The 21,963-nt window shown below is 48.0% G+C and overlaps 1 protein-coding gene across 1 annotated transcript in view; it reads left to right on the top strand.

The window, feature by feature from the left end:
- Positions 1–21,104, top strand: part of DNAH1 (dynein axonemal heavy chain 1) — a 55,447-nt gene extending 34,343 nt beyond the window's left edge. The window contains 33 exon segments of the mRNA XM_062632732.1: positions 766–900; positions 1,228–1,377; positions 1,865–1,905; positions 1,907–1,943; positions 2,049–2,136; positions 2,139–2,234; positions 2,337–2,428; positions 2,895–3,049; positions 4,661–4,749; positions 4,752–4,837; positions 5,100–5,294; positions 5,966–6,085; positions 6,733–6,812; positions 6,814–6,889; positions 7,173–7,268; positions 8,609–8,753; positions 9,219–9,252; positions 9,254–9,376; positions 10,011–10,168; positions 10,745–10,919; positions 11,289–11,326; positions 12,421–12,599; positions 13,438–13,637; positions 13,639–13,666; positions 15,028–15,224; positions 16,059–16,190; positions 16,849–16,852; positions 17,343–17,549; positions 18,349–18,451; positions 18,454–18,521; positions 18,826–19,017; positions 19,523–19,646; positions 20,743–21,104. Coding sequence (XP_062488716.1) covers positions 766–900; positions 1,228–1,377; positions 1,865–1,905; positions 1,907–1,943; positions 2,049–2,136; positions 2,139–2,234; positions 2,337–2,428; positions 2,895–3,049; positions 4,661–4,749; positions 4,752–4,837; positions 5,100–5,294; positions 5,966–6,085; positions 6,733–6,812; positions 6,814–6,889; positions 7,173–7,268; positions 8,609–8,753; positions 9,219–9,252; positions 9,254–9,376; positions 10,011–10,168; positions 10,745–10,919; positions 11,289–11,326; positions 12,421–12,599; positions 13,438–13,637; positions 13,639–13,666; positions 15,028–15,224; positions 16,059–16,190; positions 16,849–16,852; positions 17,343–17,549; positions 18,349–18,451; positions 18,454–18,521; positions 18,826–19,017; positions 19,523–19,646; positions 20,743–21,104 — 4,005 coding nt within the window.
- Positions 21,105–21,963: the final 859 nt, after the last annotated feature.

Here is a 21,963-nt window from a genome sequence, read left to right as displayed (position 1 = left end):
GCCTGAGCTGCAGTGCCAGCAGACTTTGGTGTGGGAGACACTCCAATACAGATCCACTGGTACAAATTGGAGCTGAGATAAAGACAGTCCGTGTTCTGCCATGAATTGCTCAGCACCACATTTGTCTAAATGAGTTACCAAAGCCTTAGTGGATTCTCAAAACCCAATGTGTTCAGGAAAATGCATACTTGGGCATGCCCAGAGTTGCAATGTAAAGTGAATTTTCGGCTTTCCATGGAGACTCGGCTGTCAGCCAGTCTAACAGCCATCCTCTGCTTTGTTGTCAGGGGGCTCAGAGGGGTTAAGACCTGAATCTCCTTTACTTTGGCTTGGAATTAGAAACTTGCTCTCCATGAATTCTTCTGCATTACCTTATCCCCCATCTGAAATTACTACCTACACAGCTTTGAAAAGGATTTACGTTTCTCTTTACCCTCTCTTCCACAAATTAATTCAGGTCCAAACTCTACTGCAGAATAAATGAAAAGATGTTTGTTTACAGCTGGAGGGATAAAAGTCTGTTCAAGAGAAAAAAAAAAAAGAAAAAGCCTATCAGTAAATCTTCCATGAGCCCAGTTTCTTAAACAGTGAAAAATATTGCTGGTAATACTAGATTCCTGCAGTGGGCCCACATTGAGTCACTACAGTTGTGGGCACCTCTGTGTGTCCGTGCTTCATCATTTAACTACTGGAAGCCATTGTTTTCCTCTTGGAAGATTCTGCTATATTACTTGATTTTCAGGTCAGGCTCTGCTCTTCAAGGAGGATGATATTTTTAATTTTCTAGGTGAATTGCTTCATGTTGAAGGTGCAGAGATCCCACTGGTCCCATCCTGTGCACTCTTCATCACAATGAACCCAGGGTATGCTGGGCGTACTGAACTGCCCGATAACCCGAAGGTAAGGAGGACAGACTGCATAGACAGAAAGAAAAGAAGAGCAGGCAGTAGAAGTGCTGGATGCTACCCAGACCACTGGTGTGTCCATGGCAAGGATTAGGAAGTGATGCTTTTGGAAGGTTTCTAGGATCATTTTGAGATTTGAATCACATCTGTAAGCAAATGACGCTCCTCAGATAGCAGTCTGCAGGGATGCTATCCTCACAGGTGTCAGGCACGCTCGGGCTGTGTCCTCTAAACAGCCTGGGATAGATACCCAGCCTTCTCAGTTTGCTGGAAAAAGCAGGAAACAAGTGTGTTAATCTTGTGTTGGAATCATATGTTTCAGGCTCTCTTTCTTCCTGTGGCTATGATGGTCCCAGATTACTCCATGATTGCTGAGATGTCACTCTACGCCTTTGGGTTTGATGAAGCCAAAATCCTTGCAAAGAAGATCACCACAACATTCAAACTATTGTCAGAGCAGCTCAACTCCCAGGTAGATGCCTTAATGCCCATAAATGTCTTTTTAAATGTGAGATTTTCAGCCTAGGCACAAAGTACCTGGGTGGTTCTCCCAGTGCCTTGTAACTGCATATCACAAAAAGGTCACAGTACCCATTCTTCATCTACCTCCCTCCTTTCTGGTTTTCATTTTTCCTCCTGTGGCTTGACTTGCATTCAGCTGCAGTGCTAGTTAGAATTACAATGGCAGGACAGTTGAGCTAAGCAGCCCTGCCTACTTCTCCTTCCATCTAGGATTTTTTATCATCCAGATATTCTTGTCTTCCTCACCTGTAGTCTGTACAGCTCAGGACTAGTTAGTTGTTTGAAGGATACTGAGGGCAAACTGTGATAGGAAGCAGTTGTTCTGAAGGCATAACTCATTTTTCTTTTCTTACCTGCTAACTGAGTGCATGCATAGGTTCGCTCTATTTTAGGTGGTGCTCCTGTATCTGATGTCATTTTCTCTGTACCTTTCCCAGGACCACAATGACTTTGGGATGAGAGCTGTGAAAACTGTCATCTGGCAACCTAAAAAGAGAGAATCCTACTGTGGATGAGGTAAATGTGCTAAGACTTCACGTTGTCACAGACCTATTAGGCCTTTTCTGCAGCCTCCTAAGAGAGGTGAGATCTCTGAAGTTCTGAGTTCTTAAATCTTTGCAGGAGCTGATCTGCCTGCGGGCTATCAGGAATGCCAATGTACCCAAATTCCTGAAGGATGACCTCATGCTCTTCAGTGGTATTGTCTCAGATTATTTCCCAAGATCAAAGAAGAGCTTGTTGCTTACGGCCTCCTGGAAGAAGCCATTCACAAATTCTGCATCAAAGAGAACCTGGAGGATACTGATGGTGAGGGGAAAAAAGCTCCCTGTGCGCCTGGGCTTTTAGTCCTCTGCCCTAGGAAAAGAGACAGCAGGTTCCAGACCCGCTCCACATTGTCTTCCTCTGCAGGTTTTGTGACTAAGTGCATCCAGCTCTATGAAGCTACTATGGTTTGACATGGCCTTATGCTGGTGGGACCAACGGGTTCTGGTAAGACAAAGGTATGGTTGTGAGACTCTGCTGGCACCAGTAAACCATCGCCTAGCTATGGATGCAGAGGGTTAAGCTTCACAGAAGACTCACTCTCCAACATTTCCAGCTTCTCTCAGATAAAAGTCAGGGCACCAAGATGATGCCTTTTGGTACTGATTTATAGCCATGGGGAAGTATATTACTAGCTCACTCTTTCAAGTTGGGAGATTAGACTGAGGCTTATTAGCTCTGCTGCAGATTTCTAAGGCTGAGACATGCTTTGACATCTTGAGATGCTTCAGGCCTTTTGGACAGGAGATCTAACTTCCTCCCCTCTTCATCTAGAATGCTTGCTTTCTGTGAATACAGCCAGGCATCTCCTTACTGTCATATTATCCTTCACTGTATCTCCTTTTTCACTGCTTTTTGAATGCAACTGCTGTGAGAGCCAGAGGAGCCATGGCAGTTAAATCTGTTGCTCTCCTGCTTTTGCAGAGTTACCAAGTCCTGGCAGCTGCAGTGACATCACTGAAAGGTCAACCTGCAGCAAGTGGTGGGAATTACGAGGCAGTCAGATACTTTGTACTGAATCCCAAATCCATCACAATGGGCCAGCTTTATGGAGAGTTCAGCTTGCTAACGCATGAGTGGTAAAGTACAAAACCTGCTTTCCTTCTTTCCAGACTGGAAACAGTTTTCTTCTTGTCTTGAGCATCTTCTCTTCAAGGCTGAGAACTGTTTAGGGTAGTGGCATGAAACCAGAAGCAATCAAGTCCTTATCCTCACCAAGCTGCAATAGCCAGTCACAGCTATTTAAGCTGACATCTTCTATTGTGTGCTTGGCTTGGCTGCCAGCACATGCCCAGACAGTTACTGCAGCTCAGTAAGCAGCATTAACTGCATAACAAGGAAGAATTAAATTGCTCTGAAGCACATAGCCCTGCTCTAAGATGCAGCAACTTAAAAACACTTGCTTTACTTCTGAAAAAAGCGCTTGAATTGTTCTGTATAAATACACTGGTGGCCTTGAATGAGGAGGAATGACTTTCAGACATAAAGAGGCATTTCATTGCTGTTACCAGGGCTCCTGCTTGCTTACACACTTTAGAAGCAAGAACCAATAGCCTGTTTGCCCTCTTGATAGCCAGGTCTTACTGCTTATGTTTCCGTGTGTGACCTCGGGTTGAATTTGCAGCTCGCTTTATCCAGAAACTAAGGTGTGGGAAGCAGTGTGAATCTCCCTTTAGCCCTGTTACCCACCACTTGCTTAGGGGCAAAGCTAAAGACTCTGGTCTGTGAAACGGGAAACTAAATAAATGTGAAACTAACTACCTCTAGGAAAAATGCAAGTAAATAAGCACTGCTGATGCTGAGACTCAGAGCTTCCTACCCTGGGCTCTGGTGCTTCTTTACTGAGGGGCATTCTCTAGGATGTTCCAGTTAAGCTCAACAGTTTATTTATGATGTGACTGTACCCAAGGGCAGCACACAGACATGTCAGCATGACAAAAAGAAAAATACAGCAGCCGTGTAAAACATATTTACAGACAAATCCATCTGGTTTGATCAGCTGAGCTTTTGAACAGACTGTTTTCCCTTGATCTCAGTAACAATACCCCAGAACTGACAAGCACTATAAAAATAACAAATAATTAATAATGGGAGTAAAGTCCAGGGCCTGAATGGAAATTGCACTCCAGGTTTCCATGTACAGATTAAGTTCTTGCTGCAAACAGCCAGCATTCCTTGTGTCTGCTCCCCTGTTCACCATCTCCAGCATCACCTGGTGATGGATGCTGAGGATGCGGAATTTCAGTTGTAGAGAGGGTAGAGTCATGCTCTTTAGCCTGGATTCATCCTCATAACCTGTAGTTACCCAACGGAAACACCTGGTGGAGAAGAGGCACAGAGAGCTGATAACCCACCTATGACCTGAAATGGATGCTAGCAAAGCCTCTTTGTTTTTCACTGAGGGTGGAGATGTTAAAGGGAAACTTGACATTTTACAGTTAGATGACATGAAATACAGATCCTAATGCCCATAGAAATTGTTTCATGGTGTCACTCAGACTGAGATGTATGTCTCAGTAAAAGAAATAACAAAATGGACCTTTAGGCAGCTCATCAAGTGAGGCACAGATATCCTTGGGCACAGGAGCCAGGGTAAGATTCTAGCTCTGTTGCCTTAGGTTGTGAAAGCTTTGCCACGGATTTCAGCAAAACCAGAATGGGCCAAGCCCTGCCTTCCTCCCACCTTTCAGGACAGATGGGATCCTTTCCTCACTCATCCAGCAGGGAGCTGTGGCCACTGACACCATCAAGAAGTGGTACATGTTTGACGGCCCGGTTGATGCTTGTGGATTGAGCACATGAACACAGTGCTAGATGACAATAAGAAGTTGTGCCTGAGCTCAGGGGAAATCATCAAGCTGTCAGAGGTAACTCATCTCTTATGCTTTTCTGCCTGTTGTCTGTTTTCCTTCCTCTCTCTTGGAACAGGTTTGCCTTTTACTTTCCATTTGATGTCTGTGGTGGACTTGTATGAAATTGGTGTCTCAGTAGTAGCCCTGAGCTGCCCAGAAACAACAAAAAGGGCCTCTGCAACAAAGGAAAAGATTTCATCTTTGCCAAATTATGCTGAAACATATCTTGGAAGCGATCAAGTCCTTATCCTCCTTGCTTTCTTTTTGCAGTTCCCAGTGTATGACCATGATGTTTGAAGTGCAGGATCTGGCTGTTGCTTCCCCTGCCACAGTGTCTCACTGAGGCATGGTTTACCTTGAACCCAGCATCCTGGGGCTGGAGCCATTCATTGAGAGCTGGCTGCAAAAACTTCCAGGCATCATGAAGCCCTTCTCACAGCAGCTATCATCTCTCTTCAAGAGATTCCTCAAGGTGAGCAACGCTACTGTTCCAGCCTTTCCATGGCTTGGAGGTTGTCAGCTCAGTTATCAATCAGCCCAGACTTGTCAAGGCCTGGATTTAAACACTTCATACTACCAGTATACAAACTGATATGTAAATTTCCTGGGTTTAATATGGGTTATTTGCTGACCCCTATAGATTTGACTTAGTCTTTTTGGTCATTATGGTTTTATTTAATTGTAAAATTATCTCCTGGACAAAATTGTCAGTGGTGCAGCACCATTGCTTACAGTGGAATAAGTTATGAGAACTCCAGTGAGAAAGTTATAAGAACAAGTCTTGTTCTTTCTACTCTGCTCCTATTTTATTGAATAACATGGAGCTGCAAAGGAAAGCTCTGAAGGGAGCAAATGATTTAAGAGCAGTGATGGAACAAGATGCACATCATTGTTGCACAGAACCAGCAGGCAGGCCCAGAGGTTTCTTGGGGTTAAGACTGAACTGAAGGGGTTTGACTCGCTTCTCTCCAGTCAAAATGGTGGCATCTGGGACACGGTAGGAAATGGCAGCGTTCTCAGTCATACCTTCTCTGTTAAATATAGCCTGCAGGCAGATGAGGAGAAACTAGCATCCTAAGGAGGTAAACACGAAGTCAAACGTGTTGGATAGTGACACCGAGTTGTTCCTCTTTCTCCTTACAGGAAGGCATTGGCTTTGGCTGGAGGTTTGTGAAGGAGGTAATTGCCTCAACAGACAGTAACCTCACAAGGAGCCTCCTCCTGCTCTTGGAATGTTTCTTTCAGCCTTTCATTCCCATTGAGGCAGGATTTTGCTACCTCTATCACCATATTATGCCTGTCAGTCTTCAGGGCATCGTGCCATGCACAGAGTTAGTCACCAGAGAATGAAGTGTTGGTTATTACACCAGAGAATGAGGTGTTGGTGCAGAAAGGTCATGCTGTGGCTCACGTACATGGCAGAAGGTAATACAACATCCTGCAAAACACAGGTAAACCTGGAAGGATTATGCTTTGTCCACTGAAAGAGCAAAAGATAAGCTCCATGCCTACCAGGCTGGAGGGAAGACGTTCACTTTTATATATAGCAGAGGGAATTGGAGAAGGAGTGGAAAGCAGAGATCAGAGCTAAGCAGTGATGCACTTCAGACTGCAGATCTTTGGAGAATTAGTATTGCAGAAGGCTGGATGATTTTCAAATTAAAACCCAAAGACTAAATTCTTCTCCTAGCTCCTGTTGAGTGACATTAGTTCAGCAAGGGGAGTCTCTCAAGTACACTAATGAAACAGCAAGTTCTAATCCACAGAATACATTAACAAGGCCTGTGAAAAACTGGCTAGCAAAACTTACATAGAAGCTGGAAGAATTACAAGCACTTTAAGAGGAGGCTGGGGTTTGTGTAACTTAACCGGGCCTGAGAATTTTACTTTTGCTCTTCTCTGATCCTCAGGGACTTAGGACAACTCCCCAGGAGAAGACAGCTCATATCAAAGAGCTGATTGAACCCTGGTTTCTATTTGCCTTGATCTGGAGTGGGTGCTACTGGAGATTCCCAAGGTTACATGGCCTTCAGCTTGTGGCTGAGGGAGAAGATGGCAAAGGAAAAGGTGAGTAAAGGAAAAACAGATCCTCTCTCATTATAGAGAAACTGGTCATGAGGAATGGGGGTCAGAGCTTGTTGAGTGCCCAGAGGCTTTGTATGGACTTGCTCTTGGGATCTGGTGTACCACATCTGCCTCAAACTTCAAGGGATCCTTGGAGCTTGAAGATCTGGGAGAGAGGCCTGAGCCACACTGGTCTGGGCAGCATCCCATTAGTAAAGTGTTCCTTGCAGTAGTGCAGATCCTTCTCTGAACTCAGCCACGTTCACCAGCAGCTTTACTCTCACAGATCCAGTTACTTTTCCCAGAAGAAGGACTGGTTTACGACTATAAACTGAACGATGCGGGGCTCAGCAGTCCTGAAGATGATCTGGATGAGGAGGTCGTTAGGGAGGGCAAATATTTCACTTACAACTTCAAACCAAGAAATTGTGAGGGAGGGACTAGAAAGTGACACAGTCCTGCAGGATTTGGTGGGATTGCTCATCAAGGGCAAACAAGGAAGGCCTATAGGAACCAAGTGGGAGTGTTTAAAGTTAAATCAAGCTTTTCATTAAAGGAAGAAGGCAATTTCTTGCCCTCAGGGTTGTGAGATTTGAGCCAAGCACTGATCAGTTCAGACCTGAGTGTCTCTGCCAGTGGTCAGGAAAGCGTGAGGGCTCTGCAAGTGTGGCCACTGGAGGAGGACAAGGAGAAGCTCAGATGAAGAGGTTGGTTGGTGTTAGAAAGCAGTGCACAACAGCAGAAAAGCTGTGTGCGGTGGGTCTGGAGGAGGAGCAAGGCAGACCCACATGCCATCTTTTTGACCGGAGGCAGCAGAGGAGCGGGGCATGCAGGGCCCATCTGATTGGAGGTTGTGGAGTCTCCTTCCCTGGAGACATTCAAAGCCCGCCTGGACACATTCCTGTGTAACGTTATCTAGCTGTTCCTGCTCTGGCAGGGGGATTGGACTAGATGATCTTTTGAGGTCCCTTCCAATCTCCAGCATACTGTGATACTGTGATACTGTGACAGTCACCACCCTCTGGGCTGGAAAAAAAACCCACAGGAAAAATAAGGGAGGAAAAATGCTTCCCCCTCCTGAAATCAAAGCAAAGCAAAGAGCCTTACATGAGTATCAGATGTGTAGCAGAAGCTGTCAGTGTCGTCACTGTGGAAAGCCACATGGGTGTCAGGAATGCGCGATTTCTCAGTGTTCTCCAGCACATCCCTGACAAAACCTCTGTCTCACTTGGTTTGCCTGTGGCTCGACTCTAGCACATGTCTTGTGCAAGTACAAAACTTCCATGTGCCTTTGAATGCAACATGGATGATGGCACCGAATGTGAAGCTGGGATCCCAGCTGAGCCCTCGGTGGCACTCTGCCACGGGGCACTTACAGGGTGGGTCAGCTTAGGACAGAACTGCAATTTGTGCAAGTACTGCAAGTGCTCCGTCCTCCTTTGATCCCAGTTTTCAGAAGGGAGAGCAAGTATATTATTGCTGGGGCAATAACCTCTGACCTTTGGGCTACCTCCCTCCCACATGAAAGGAGTCAGAGCCTCACAGCACTGCCATACAGAAAGGTGAGGGTGACAAGACTAGACAGAGGGACCGGAAGCCTGGATTCCTCATCAGAATCTGAGCTACTACGCAAGGAGCTGTGACAGGAAAAACACAGCAGATACAGTTTTCCTATAGAGGATAAATGCAATGGCCCCCTCTGAACGCACCCATACCTTTCAGGTGTGCTGGGAGAAGTGGCTGGACCCAACAGCAGAGTTCACCATGGTTCCTGATACCAACTTCTGTGACATTATTGTGCCCATAACGAACACAGGCCGAACGGCCCATCTGCTGGAGCTGTTGCTCATCAACTATAAGCCAGTATGTGCCCAGCCTTATCTTTGATTTTTAGAGTTATCCTTGTTCTCATCAACAGCTACCTCATACTTTGGAGATTATTTCCCGCTCCCATGGATTTGTGTTTCTCTGCTCAAAAGCTGTGCCTAAGCAACAAGAGCTCTCCATTGAGCCCCCAGGCACCATGCCAGCACTGCAAAGGAATGTCAACACTCAGGCGTTCAATCAAAATGCAGCAATTGCTAGATTGCTCCCCATCAAATTCTAGCCCATCAAATTCTACCTGTTTCCTAGAGTTCCATTTCCTACTTCTCTGGTTGGATTCCTTCCACACCAGGAGATCTGTTGAACAGCTGTCAGGAGCAAGCCTTCTGTCTTCTCCCAGCCTTTGAATGCCTAAGGGAGCAGTAACTGCGTTTCCTCCAGCAAATGCCAGAGAGCTGAGAAACACAGTCTGTATAGCTGTAGTTATGCTGCTGATTGTGTTTCTAAGTTCTCTGCATTGGTCCCACTGGCACAGGGAAGACTCACAATTACAGACAAGCTTTTGAAGAACTTGCCTCTCAGATACATTACCCACTGCCCGATGTTTTTGCCACATACCTCTGCTAACCAAACTCGAGATCTCATTGACAGCAAACTGGATAAAAGGCAGGTTTCCTTCCTGTGTTTGCAAAGGCAGCATCCCTGAGCTCAGTGTTTCTATCAACTTAGCCATTTAGTTTCATCCTGAGACCTGAAGGGGCCCCAAGCACACAGCAAATCTGAGCTGGGATTGTGAGAGCCCCTAATAACTCGATACATTTGCAATGAAGTGAGAAGGATTAGTGAGGGTCTGGAAAAATTGCTCCAATTCTGGGTATTCCAGAAATACTCCATTTCACAGCACAGGTGTTTGCAAACCTTGGTGTGGGATATTTATAGGAACTGATGAGATGAGAACACTTGGTTGCTGACCCCAATCCCACTCCCCATGGCAAACAGCTTCCCTTTTTCCTCCATGGTCAGCCACTGGTTTGAAGTTTCCAACAGCACTGACATTCATTGACACTGTGCATAAGCAGGCAAAATTTCACTCATGTTTGGAAAAAAGCCAATGCCCCAACTCTTGCACCAGACCTTTTCTGTGCATGCACCCATATAAAGAGTTATATGGAGTGAAAGTGTAGAGAGCTGCAACTACTGCCCCAGGAAGCCTCTGAAGAAAAAACTGCTTTTGGGTCAAGCTAAAAGTACCTTTGCAATAGGAATAGTCCTGTGTCCTTACCCAGTTTTGTCCTTGCAGGCACAAGGGTGTGTTTGGGCCTCCAGTTGGGCGGTACTTCATATTTTTTATTGATGACTTGAACATGGCCGTGCTGGACACATACGGTGCTGAGGCACCCATCGAGCTGCTGCGGCAGTGGAAGGAGCACCGGGGCTGGTATGACGGGAATCAGATCAGTATGACCCAGATCCTTTGCCATCTTGGCAGAAGTTGGCCTGTTGATGGATATGCTGATAGATAAGATGGTCAGGGGACTGGAGCACCTCCTGTATGAAGACAGGCTGAGAAAGTTGGGCTGCTCAGCCTGGAGAAGAGAAGGCTGCATGGAGACCTCATAGCAGCCTTCCAGTATCTGAAGGGGGCCTATAGGGATGCTGGGGAGGGACTCTTCATTAGGGACTGTAGTGACAGGACAAGGGGTAACGGGTTCAAACTGAAACAGGGGAAGTTTAGATTGCATATAAGGAGGAAATTCTTTACTGTAAGGGTGGTGAGGCACTGGAATGGGTTGCCCAGGGAGGTTGTGAATGCTCCATCCCTGGCAGTGTTCAAGGCCAGGTTGGACAGAGACTTGGGTGAGATGGTTTAGTGTGAGGTGTCCCTGCCCATGGCAGGGGGCTTGGAACTGGATGATCTAAAGGTCCTTTCCAACCCTAACTATTCTATGATTCTGTGCGTACCCACTCTGGAGATTTGTGGTGAGGGTTTTGGGCTACAACTTCACATTCATTTCTAATTTTGCACTCTTCAAGGTGCTTTTAAGAAGCTGGTAGATATTAATTTGGTCTGTGCCATGGGGCCTCCTGGAGGTGGAAGGAATGCTGTCACTCCACGCCTCACTCCCCGTTTCAGCTACCTCTCCTTCACTGGAATGGAGGACAGCAGCAAGAAGGCCATCTTCTCCACCACCCTTGGCAGCTGGATTGGGTAAGTTCTGCCAGCAGCTGCCACCTTCTCCTCATGTTGCAAGTCAGTCTGATAATAATGGAGGTTGGAAGGGGGGGAATTGGTATTGGTGATCTGATCAAAGTGTTGGAAGCTGGAACTTGCATTCATTGCTTGAAGATGCTTTTGAGAAAGTGGTGTTTGAATCTTAGCGAGCAGAGAAGCTCATACAGTTTAGTCTCAGGGTCAAACTCTGCTGGTGCCAATCAGCAAACTTCGGCTTTGTCTTTCGCAGGTTCATAAGAAATCTTATGGTCTAGGCCTTTCAGCTAGGATTCTGTGATGGATGATGGAGATATCCTTCACCTCAGCAGGTAAAGCTGTGACTCGTGTATTCTGTCTTTTTCTAGATGGACTCCTAGGAGAAAAAAGTTACAAAGATCCAGTGCATAAGTAAGAGAAGACAGAGAGAGAGGGAGACTGTGAACAGAACAAGCTGATGGGCACAGCATGGCATAGCTTACCTGTGCTTTCAGCAGACAGACACTCACCCAGACAACAGCCCTCTGTGGAAGCAGAGCCTTCTGTTACTTTCCATCTGCTGCAGCCTGCGGAGAGCTGGGCAGGGTGGATCCAAGCATGGTGCTACAGCCACCCAGAAAAAAAAGGGCTCCTTTGGAGCGTAGCGAGTCCTCGTATATTTGACAGGGTGGAATTTAGGATCATCTTTGCAAATGTGCCCTCACCTGCAAATATGCCCATAGGAAGGAGCAAGAATAGTGAGCTATGGAAGAAGCAAAGCAAGGCTTTCTGTGTGCTTGCAATATTTACAAGCATCAGTACCTGACTGTGAGCTTGGGGCACACTGAAGCACCTAACTGTGATTTAAAAATAAATTAAAGACTTTTGGAAAGAGTTGGAAAGTGCAAAGTGCTGGGGTGTCACAGACCTCTGCTTCCCCCCTCTGCTTGTAATAAACTTAACTGGGAGAGAAAAGCAAAAAACAGTATTTTATGCACTAAAACTGGCAGCTGTGCTTAAATCTTGCCAGACCGTTGCATAAGAAATTATTCCTCAGTGGCTCTGCATTTGCTGATCTCAGTAAATTGCCAGGCACTTTAGTAAGAGGGCACTCAGCCCTTCTAGCTTAAAAGTAGCTGAGTCTCCACTCTGGGAGTATAAAGAGAGAGAAGGAAAACCTCTCAGGAGTGGTTCAGGTAAGCACCAATTACCGGTCTGGCAGTGCCTCCTCTCTCCCTGGGGTGCATGAAGTCTTAACCCCACAGAACTGTTGTGATGCATTCTTCCCTCTCCAAATCTGATTCTTTTTGGTCAGAAAACTCATTGGCAAACTGTCCACTGCCGTGAGCAGGTGCTTAGTCAGGTCCCCCCATAGTCTCTGCATAAGAAAGCAGAAAAGTGTGCTCCTGGCAAAGTCCCAGCAACACCTCTGCAACCCAGTCCCACCTGTCTGCACTGCCAGGACCTTCTCAACCCATAGTCACCACCTTTATATCCTCTCCACCTTCATCCGTCTCTGCAGCAGGAGCACTTGCAGTGAAAGACCTGAACAAGCCCTTGGTTGATGCAACTACTGGCATGTATTTGACTGGCACATCCCAGCTCCTGCCCACACCAGCCAAGTCACTTTACACTTTCAACCTGAGAGACCTCTCCAAGGTGTTCCAGGCCATGCTCATGGCTGAGCCCAGCACCATCCAGGTGAGCCCTCCCATCAGCGTAGTCATGCCACCCAGGGGAATACCAGAAATGTTCCAGTGTAAGGAACTCATTGGTGAGCCTACAAAGAGGCCTCAGTTTCCTGCTGGAACTGTGTTTGTTACTGTTCAACGAATGTGGTAACCTTCCCTTTGGCTATATTGCCTAGCACCAGTAGTACACAGACATCCCCCCCACCGCCGCAGCCCCTCCTTGGCATGGAAGCAGGTGAGTGGCCACAGGGAGTCGGTATGATATAGCTTGGCCATTCAGGGCTGGATGGAGCCATAGCGGACCAGACAGGGGCAGAGGTTTGTCCTGTTACCAGCCCGTAGCAATGGAGGCTTCTGCCCCTTCAGCTCTCCTAGGACCTTGCTCTGGCTCCAGCCTGGTCAGTAGAGGTGACTTATGACAGGAAGTTCTTGGGACCCTGGTTCTGTGCTACAGCTGAAAAAAAGATCTTTAAAACCAACCAAAAAAAACCAAACCCAAAAAGCCCCACAGGCACTTCTGAAAACAGTAAAAATTAAATCAAACTGAGGGAAAGATAAGGACAAACAACATGAAATTTTAATCTGAGAGAAAGCCTGACATGGACAAATAGAGGGGGGATTAGCTGAAGCTGTAACGAGCTCCCTGCAAAGCAGCTGTTTTGACAAGAGCTGATTTTGAGAGGAGAAGGGAATGCAGCTTCCTCTGCCTAGTTCTGTCTCCACTCCAGCTGCCTTCTAGCAGGAGTGGAGATGGCCACGTGCCAAGCAGGAACCAGCTTTCCTGACAGTGAGGCTCTTAATACTTCTCTGCTTCTCCCATCGGGCTGTTTGCTGGGGTTTCCTACCAGGACAAACTGCAGCTGCTGAAACTGTGGTACCCTGAGAGCTGCCTGGTGTTCTGTGATCACCAGGTCAGCAAGGAGGACCGCACGTGGTTCAACCACCTGGTGAAGAGTATGATGGAGGAGTTAGGCACCACTTTTGAGGAGGTCATCCCCTCCCAGCCAGTTCTGTTTGGGGACTTCATGGATCCAGATGCCCATATCAAACTACAAAGCAATTGATGGCCAGGAAAAGGTAGGAACCGTGGGAATCATTATGATGTGATCTATGTTTGCATCTTCCATGTCTTCTGCAAACAAATGAAAACAGTTAATAGTAACCACGGGGCTGCTTGAATTGGAGGTGTCTGGAACCACAAAGGCTCCCAGGGCTCTCCTGTGAAATCCTACCCCAGATACGTATAGTGGCTGCATTTGGTGTGATGGGAACTTGAGGTGGAACAAGTTGTCTCTGCATTGCCATCCTGGGGGCAGCCTGCTGTGCCAGGTCTCCCAAATGACCTGCACTTGGGACTGAAAAGTGAAATTTGCTGGAAAGAGATGGCACATTACTCCCAAACAATACTACTTTTGCAATTAAAGACTTCACAATTGACCTTTACAAATAATTACTGTTACTGCCAGATTCCCTCTTGGAGAAGATACTGTGAGTACTTTGGTAATAATAATTAAGCAAAAGCAATGAGCAGTGCGTTTTGCACTCATTAGCAGAAACATGATTATCCTGTTGTCTCTGCTCTTGTGATAGCTGTGTGACAGGCACTGGTAATCAACTGAGCTTTCCAATCTCTTTTGCAAAGTAGCTAGGTCTGTCCCCCACTGAGGTGAGCGCAGCTGAGACAGCCAGACTTACCAAGCTGCTGCACATTCCACTCACAGGTGTAAGACTGGCATCTAGGCAGGGATCTCAGCACTGTCTGAATTCCAGCTGATGTCACTTGCCCAGGTTCACAGTGAGCCTGCTGAAGGGGTAGGACCAAATCCCAGATGTCTTCATGCTTCATCGCCTGTTCTGGCTTGAGGCTGTTGTTGAAGAGAGCCCTGGGAAGGTCAGGAGAGACTGATCCTGCAGCTATTTCTGTGCAATGGCAGGACCAGGAGAGGAGTGTGCTTCTCTACTCACCTGTACCCAGTAGTGTTTTCTTCCAGCACTTGCCCTTTCCATCTAGGATCCAAACCACAGGATGCAGCAGCAGGCAGTGGTCAGCTATCGAGTGGGGAAGCTCTCCCATAGGGAGGCCCTGGAACAGCACGAGTCAGGCAGCCATAAGCTATTTTATTTTGAACTCTGCCTTGCTGTTTCTCCAAGCAAAGGGCACTGTTGGGAACAGCAGCCCTCAGTCACCTGCCTGAGTTAGTTTAAGGTCACCTTTCAGCAGCTGCTGCCACCACCTCTGGCTAAATTCAGCTCAGCCCAATGGCAGTTGCTATAGGAGCATGAAGCAAAGAGAGCCATCACCTCCCCACAGGCAGCTACTCACAGACCCTGCTGAGCACCAGGATCCGCTCTCCCAGAGGCCTGTCTGTGCTCACGACCACCCATCCCATCTCCACTGGTTTTATCTGGTAGCCACAATTGACTCTTTCTGCCCACAGCTGAAAGCTGTGATTGAGGCTTACCTGGAGGAGTACAATCAAGTCAACACCCCAGAGCTGAAGCTTGTGCTCTTCATGGATGCGATACAGCACATCTGCCAGATCAGCCGGATTCTGCAGCAGGTTCCAGGGGATGCTCTCCTCCTGGGTTTTGGAGGAAGTGGGAGACAGTCTCTCACCAGGCTGGCATCTCACATGTAAGTAATGCGTTCCTATGCACATAATGTGGAGCAGCTCTGTCAGGGCTGCCTCTGGAGAATCTCTTTTTCCTGCCCTTCCTGCTACCGGTTACACATTTTTCTGGTTGCTGACTTTTCAGATTTAACACTTAAGAGCTAGGGCTCAGTTAACATGCCATATCCACAACAGAAAAACTGGACTCTTTTGCCTCCTAGTAGCTTGGGTTGTTGTTGCAGGCATGCAGTGAATGAGCAAAAGCAGCACGGTCCATGTCAGCTCACTGGTCTGTGCAGCACTCAGGGGGATAGACAGGGGCTTCTTCCTGGGAGCTGAGCAGTAGAAAGACAAAGACAGGAGCTACTAGTGACCAAGTGGTACTGGCAGCTTGTCAAGTAGGACTGGTGAGTCTTGGGAGTCAAGGGGCCTTAAGTGGAAAAGGGAATGAGGCTGAGGAAGAAAATTCTTCCAGCTCTGTAGACAGGGTGTGATCCTAGAGGAATGCAACCACAGTTCCCAGGTGCACCAGCCTCTGAGGGAAGCATCCCCCAAAAAAGCCAGCCATGTTGAGTTGTGCCCTCTCTACTCTGAGGCACTGGGCACAAGAAGCAGCGTGACTCTTAGGTCATGGAGTTGTACTTCTCCTGGTTTCTAGCTAGCTTGGGTATCTCTGGCTTGAGTGAAACATGCTCTCGAGTTGGTGGCTCAACATGCACAGGGACAGGCGTGTGCTCAGGATGTTGCAGGAGAACAATTTGCTTGAGTCTGCTCCCCCTGAATCCACAAGGCATGCTCAAGAGTGACAAGAGGAGATTTTAATTTGCTGTAACTCCACAGGCTTCTCTTTCCTTTAGGGCAGATTATGAGTGTTTCCAGATTGAACTGACCAAAAATGATGGCATGACTGAATGGCGAGGTGATGTGAAGAAGATCATGATGAAGGCAGGCACTGAGAATCTACCCAAGCCCTTCCTGTTCGTAGACAGGTACAGGAGTATTAGCATGGTGGACTCCACCTCAACAGGAGTCGGAAACACATCTTGAAGCTCAATAAATCCCCCTAAAAAGGATTGAGGAGCCTGATACAAACCAAGCACAACTTGTTTTTCTTCAGTAGCCCACCTTCATCATCTTACAGAAAAGCCCCAGGGAAACTGAAGGTGGTGCATATGTTGCTAGAGGTACTGCAGAGCTGTGTGGGAGCGGGCTGATTCTTCTGTTGCTCAAGGAAGCTTCCTTCAGCTCCATCCAAGGGTTTGATAGGATCAAAGATTTTAGAGCCAGCTGCCTGAAGCTAAGCACTATTCTGACCATTGATACTAGAAGTCCTAAGTAACATCATTCTCTTTCTTTTCAAAGATAGCAGTAAATTCAGGGCCTTAAACCTGCTGGTTCCACAGGATAACATTAGCTTGTTACTGTAAACTGTAACTTGCTAATGACTAGGCCAAGTTCTGGAATTCATGGTTATGTTCCTCATAGGGTTTTTTACTGCCTTCATTGTTATTGGAACCAAGTCCCTTCTGGCAGTGCCCTAAACAGCGAGATAGATGAGCATCTGTCAAATGCTGCTTATTCTTGCATCCTTTTCCCTGCAGTGAGAAGCATGTATGGGAGAAGAAGGGCACGAGAGGGTGCATTTAGTCAAGTAGAAGGATGCTGTGTATTTCTGATTTAGCAAAAGTGGAGAAGTGAGTGTAGCTCTGGAGGAAGATAGTCCCACAGACTGTGACACATCCCTACAATTACTGTCTCCCACATCAATAGCTTCACTAACTGTGAAGTGTTCTCTGCTGGAGGAGCAAAGATCCAGGGCACCATGGGACCTGGGGTCTGATTGCAGTCACTGGCGAGGCAAGGGGCAAGGCCCTGAGCTCAGTTTGTCTGTATAGAAACACTAAAGGGGAAGTAGAAGGTTTGTTCTCAGACCCCTCGCCCCTGAGGTGGCTGAACATGGCTTTCTATGGGAAACAAAGCTCAGAGGATGCCTTACTGGAGCTGGATGATCACAGAAAGGATTTCTTTCACCAGAGGCCCATGGCTGTATTTATCCAGAAGTCATCTCCATGGTGTGTGGAGACAGGATTGTCCTAGGAAACTGCTTTTTTTCCTTTTTTTTCCCTCTATCATCTACTTAGATTAAAAATGAATCCTGCCTTGAGGATGTCAACAACCTGCTCAACTCGGGTGACATTCCCAGCATTTACAGCCTCCATGACAAAGAACAGATCATGACAGCGATGAAGCCCATTGTTTGGGATCTAGGGCAGCAGCCCACCAAGGCCAATCTGATGGCTGCATACACAGGACGGGTTCGCAGCAGTACCCACACAGTCGTGTGCATGAGGACAGCGCAGGGGGAGGACTCTATGCTGTCAATGTTACTCCTTTCTTGTCCTTTGCCTTGCATCACTTTGTCATGGGACCTTTGTTTCCAGGCCCCTGACTTTGCTGGACTACAATTTGTGTATTATCTTCCCATAGGATACTGAATATGGTTTTTTACACTTGGCTGGTTTCAAGATGATGTTTGAAAACTTTAAGAGTATGATTTCATATGATCCAGACTAAATGCAAGATTCCTCTTTGTTCATGCACCATTGAGCTGTTTCTTACAAAGATATCTTGCTTGAATTTGGGGCTCAGTTGTACCATGTTTATTCGTGTATCTAGAGCACAGTCCCTGAGCAGCTTGCCTGCTTGCAGGAGGGCTGCCAGAAGGTACAGTGGTCTTCTTGGTGCAAGCACAGGTGGAAGAATCAAGGCCATGATTTTGGTCTGACAGTGCAATCTCTGTGCTCACCTGCTTGAAATAGACTTCAGATCACATGTATTTCTTACCCCTTAAGTGTACTCCCTAGGGAAGGACCTGTAAAACAACACCTCACTACTATCGTAATGTTCACAGAATATACCCAGGACTTTCAAGGAGTGAGCTATGACATGCACCTTTGGACATGCACATGCAGCTCACTGCCTGAACTTTCATTCCCTATTTGCCTCTCTCCTTCTTCTTCCTTGGGTATATTCCCTTCCTTCTTACTCTGTAAGAGTCCAGGGTGACTTTAGGGAAGTAGAAAAGCTATTTTATCCTTGTATGTATACCTAGTTATAACAGCTCATTTCTGCATGTGTCTTTCCCTCAGCCCTACTGGAGAAGTCTTCCGTGCATGCTTGAGACAGTTCCCCTCTCTTGTGAACTGCTGCACCATCAACTGGTTTAATAAGTGGCCTGCTGAGACCCTGCAGTCGTGGGCTCCTCCTTCTTGCTTGAGATCCCACATCTTGGTGCCAGTATGGAAAATGTCAATGGGATGGTAGGTGCCACACTCAAAACAGCTCCTGTGCGCTCAGTGTGCCATGCCTCTGTATCCACACAGACAATGGGTGCAGGGCACACATGCGGAAAGGCCCCTACCCTGTAGCAGAAATGCAGACACAGAACTGGTTAGCTTTTGTATGCCTTGACGTGCGCATGGCACTGAAGGCCTCACGCATACATAAGCCATGCTGTGATTCAAGCTCTTTGTAAGCCCCTTGTGCTCTCTATGGACATCACATAGACTTGCCTACCACATGTTCGGTACTGAATGAGATTGTTTCTTTCCTTTCTCCTTGTAGAGTCAAGTACGTGTAGAAATTCATCAGAGCATGGCAAAGAAGTGCCAGGTGTACCTAGGAGAGCTGGCCAGACACAATTATGTCACTGCCAAGAGCTACCTCGAGTTCCTCATCATCTTCATTTCCCTGATTGGAAAGAAGAAACAGGAACTGAATACAGCGAAGAAGAGGATGAAAGGTAGCCTGGACAAGGTTTGTCCCTTGCACCCAGGGGAACTTTGGACCCCCCTTACCTACTCTAAGCAGTGTATTTGTAGTTGCAGAGATACGCCCTACGCATCTCCTGTTCAACAGAACATTGATGCTAAATCAAATGAGAGCTATGCCTTCTGCCACAGCCAGTCTTTCTGAAGGTCTAACAGCCATAAAAGAGCGATGATCCCCGCTCTTCGGGGACACAGACCTGTCTGTAGCTCATCTTCTCGCAGGATGTTCCTCATTAAAGCCCTATAACAGCACATTGTTCTGCTGACTGATTGCCCTGAGCTTGCGAGGTAACGGCCATCGTGTGCAGGCGCCATTAGGCGCTACTGTTTGCAAGTGCACCACAGCGACAGACTGCTACTGAAGCAGGGACCGGGGCCAGACCTGCTTTGTACAACGTGGCCCTGGGCAAGGACCCCCCCAGGACAGCGCAGCCTTTCCCCGGCGCTCGTCGGGGCTGCTGCCTCTGCTCTTGCTCTCGCTGCCCCCTGAGCTCCTGCGAGCGGCAGCCGCGGTAGCGAAGCTGCAGCAGAAGCTGGAGTCCTTCCGCCCCCTCCTGGCGCCGGCCGCCGAGGACGCGCTGGCATCCGTGGCTCCAGCGCAGGTACCGCTGCGGGGCCGCCCTGCGCTCTGCAAGTGCGGCTGCTCGGACCGGACACAGGAGCTGGGGCGGCCTTGCAGGGGTCATTTGAGCTGTCAGGAAAAAGGCCTTGGATCAGCACAGCAGAGCTGCACTGCCAGTGGGAACGGCCTTCTGCTGGAGTCCCTGCTCTGGTGGTGCTGGGGCCAGTCACAACCTACCGGCCAGTCGCTAGCAGAAGTGGTGGCTCACGTGCCCCTCTCTGAAATCACTCCCCATGGGTCAGTCAGCCAAGCCACCAGCTCCTTTTCCTCACTGGTTTACATCCTTGCACACACAGAGTAGCAGCACTACTAACACGATCCTCAGGTGGCCAGAGAAGCTCTAAGCTCAGATTGTTGTGGCTGAAAGGGATCCTTCCCCCACATCCCATCACCAGGGAGCTGATTCAGCTGCAGCCTGCCCCTGATAGCCCAAACCTCAGGGGTCACCACACACAGTCACTCATCCCACTGCAGAATGTCCTATGCTGGCTGTCCATACCTTCCCTCCTATTTGTGCTCCTGCCTGTGTCCTACTATGAGATGGCCAGACACAGGGAACAGAGACACTAACATCATACAGCTCTGCATGCAAAGGGGAAGGAGCTTGCAATCTCCCATGCTCCCACATAGCAGATACAGATCTGGCTATATTCCACATTCCGTTTACACCACTTGGTAGTGTTTTAACCCTGTGGGTAGGTAGAAATGACAAGTTTAGAAACAAAACCCTCAGCATATCTTCTTATTCCTCCATGTCCCTACATATTTGCATCCCTATGCATCCTCTCCCCTCACCAGTAGGGAAAATGGGTAGAACAGCTAATTCCTGGAGGACTAACACCACACCAGGCACAGCTAGAGCTGCAGCTGCTGGATGGTCTCTACAGGCTGAGGAAATACCTGCTGCTGGTTTAATGTGGGAAGGGGATCCCCTCCAGCAGTTAGGCCCCACCATGCCTCTGCTGAACAACACGGGATCTACCAGGGTAGCTGCGATCCTTGTCTAGCAGTGCTGAGCCAAGCCAAAGGGTGCTCTGGCTCCAGCATGCTGCTGAGGCTGTCTCTGGTGTTGCAGGTGGACACAGCAAGGAGTGGAAGAGACAAGGAGTGCTGTGCAGGCTGAGGAGATGGAGGCCAAAGCGAAAGCTCAGGCAGCCCAAGCCATTGCAGATGATGCTCAGAAGGACTTGGATGAAGCCCTCCCAGCCCTGGACACTGCTCTTGCCAGCCTGAGGAGCCTCAACAAAAGTGATGTTACTGAGGTAAGTGGGTTGAGGGGGGAGGGTGGCAGAGTTGCGTCTGGTCCTTTGAAACTATTCCTCTTCTATAGGCTTGCAGCGTCTCCAGCTTTTTCCAACATATCCATCCATCCATTCACCCATCCATCCATCCATCTCACTGGGCTGACAGTGTGGGCATCTGCCTGTGCAGCTTCTCAGGTTCACTCCTGAACCAAAGAGTTTTGAAGGGCAGAGAGGGAGCAACTGGCTCTTGGATGTTCCTAGGTGTCATTTCAATTGTGCCAGAGAAGTTGTTGAGGAGGGCTCACCCCATGGTGCCAGGCATCAGGCAGTACCACAATGCAACCCTGCACACTGGCGGCAGAGCACAAGGCCAGATCTAGCAGCAGACTGCCTGAACCAACAGGCTCTTTTGAAAGGAGATCAACTACAGGCAGAGAAGAGGAAGAGACCATGGCTCATGGGCTGACTTCAGGGAATAATGGCTTGGAATAGGATAGAGAAAAGAAGCTGATTCTGAGCCTGACGAATGTCATAGCTCATAGCATAGAGAGCAAACTCATCAAGTACAACAGTTCACCACACAGGGACAAGCTTATGTATTGCTCTGCAACTGTGAATTACAGACCTTTTTATTCCCCACAAAACATACAGAACACCTCTCTCCCATTCCTCCCCTCCACTAGCAGCTCTGCCCTCGAGCCTTGGACCAGTATTCCCCAGCTTGCTGGTGGCACCGCCCATGGTGTCTTTGCACACTCTTGATAAGGGGCTTACTCTTTTTCCAGTGTTTCCCAGTCTAAGTCCATCCGTGTCCCAGCCTCCAGCGTGTTTCCTTCAGGCTGCTCTCCCTGTGCACTCGCTCCGTGAGCATCTGGAGCCTGGACACTCCCTGGTAGGACCTGCTGCATGAACCTCTCAGACATGTCAGTGGCCTGTTGTTCTAGATTCATATAAGGAGCAAGATTCACCTCGCAGAGCAGTGCCAGCATCAGGCCTTTCCCCATGTCCCCATGCCACTGTGCCAGGTGCTTTGCAGCCTTCCTGATCTGGCTAAGGATAGCGTGGA

The sequence above is a fragment of the Pezoporus occidentalis genome, unplaced genomic scaffold, assembly GCF_034315485.1.
Source record: "Pezoporus occidentalis ecotype Australia unplaced genomic scaffold, CSIRO_AGI_Poc_V1 ctg395, whole genome shotgun sequence".
Lineage (NCBI taxonomy): Eukaryota > Metazoa > Chordata > Aves > Psittaciformes > Psittacidae > Pezoporus > Pezoporus occidentalis.
The sequence above is the reverse complement of the archived record's forward strand: the minus strand, read 5'-3'. Positions and strand labels throughout refer to the sequence as shown.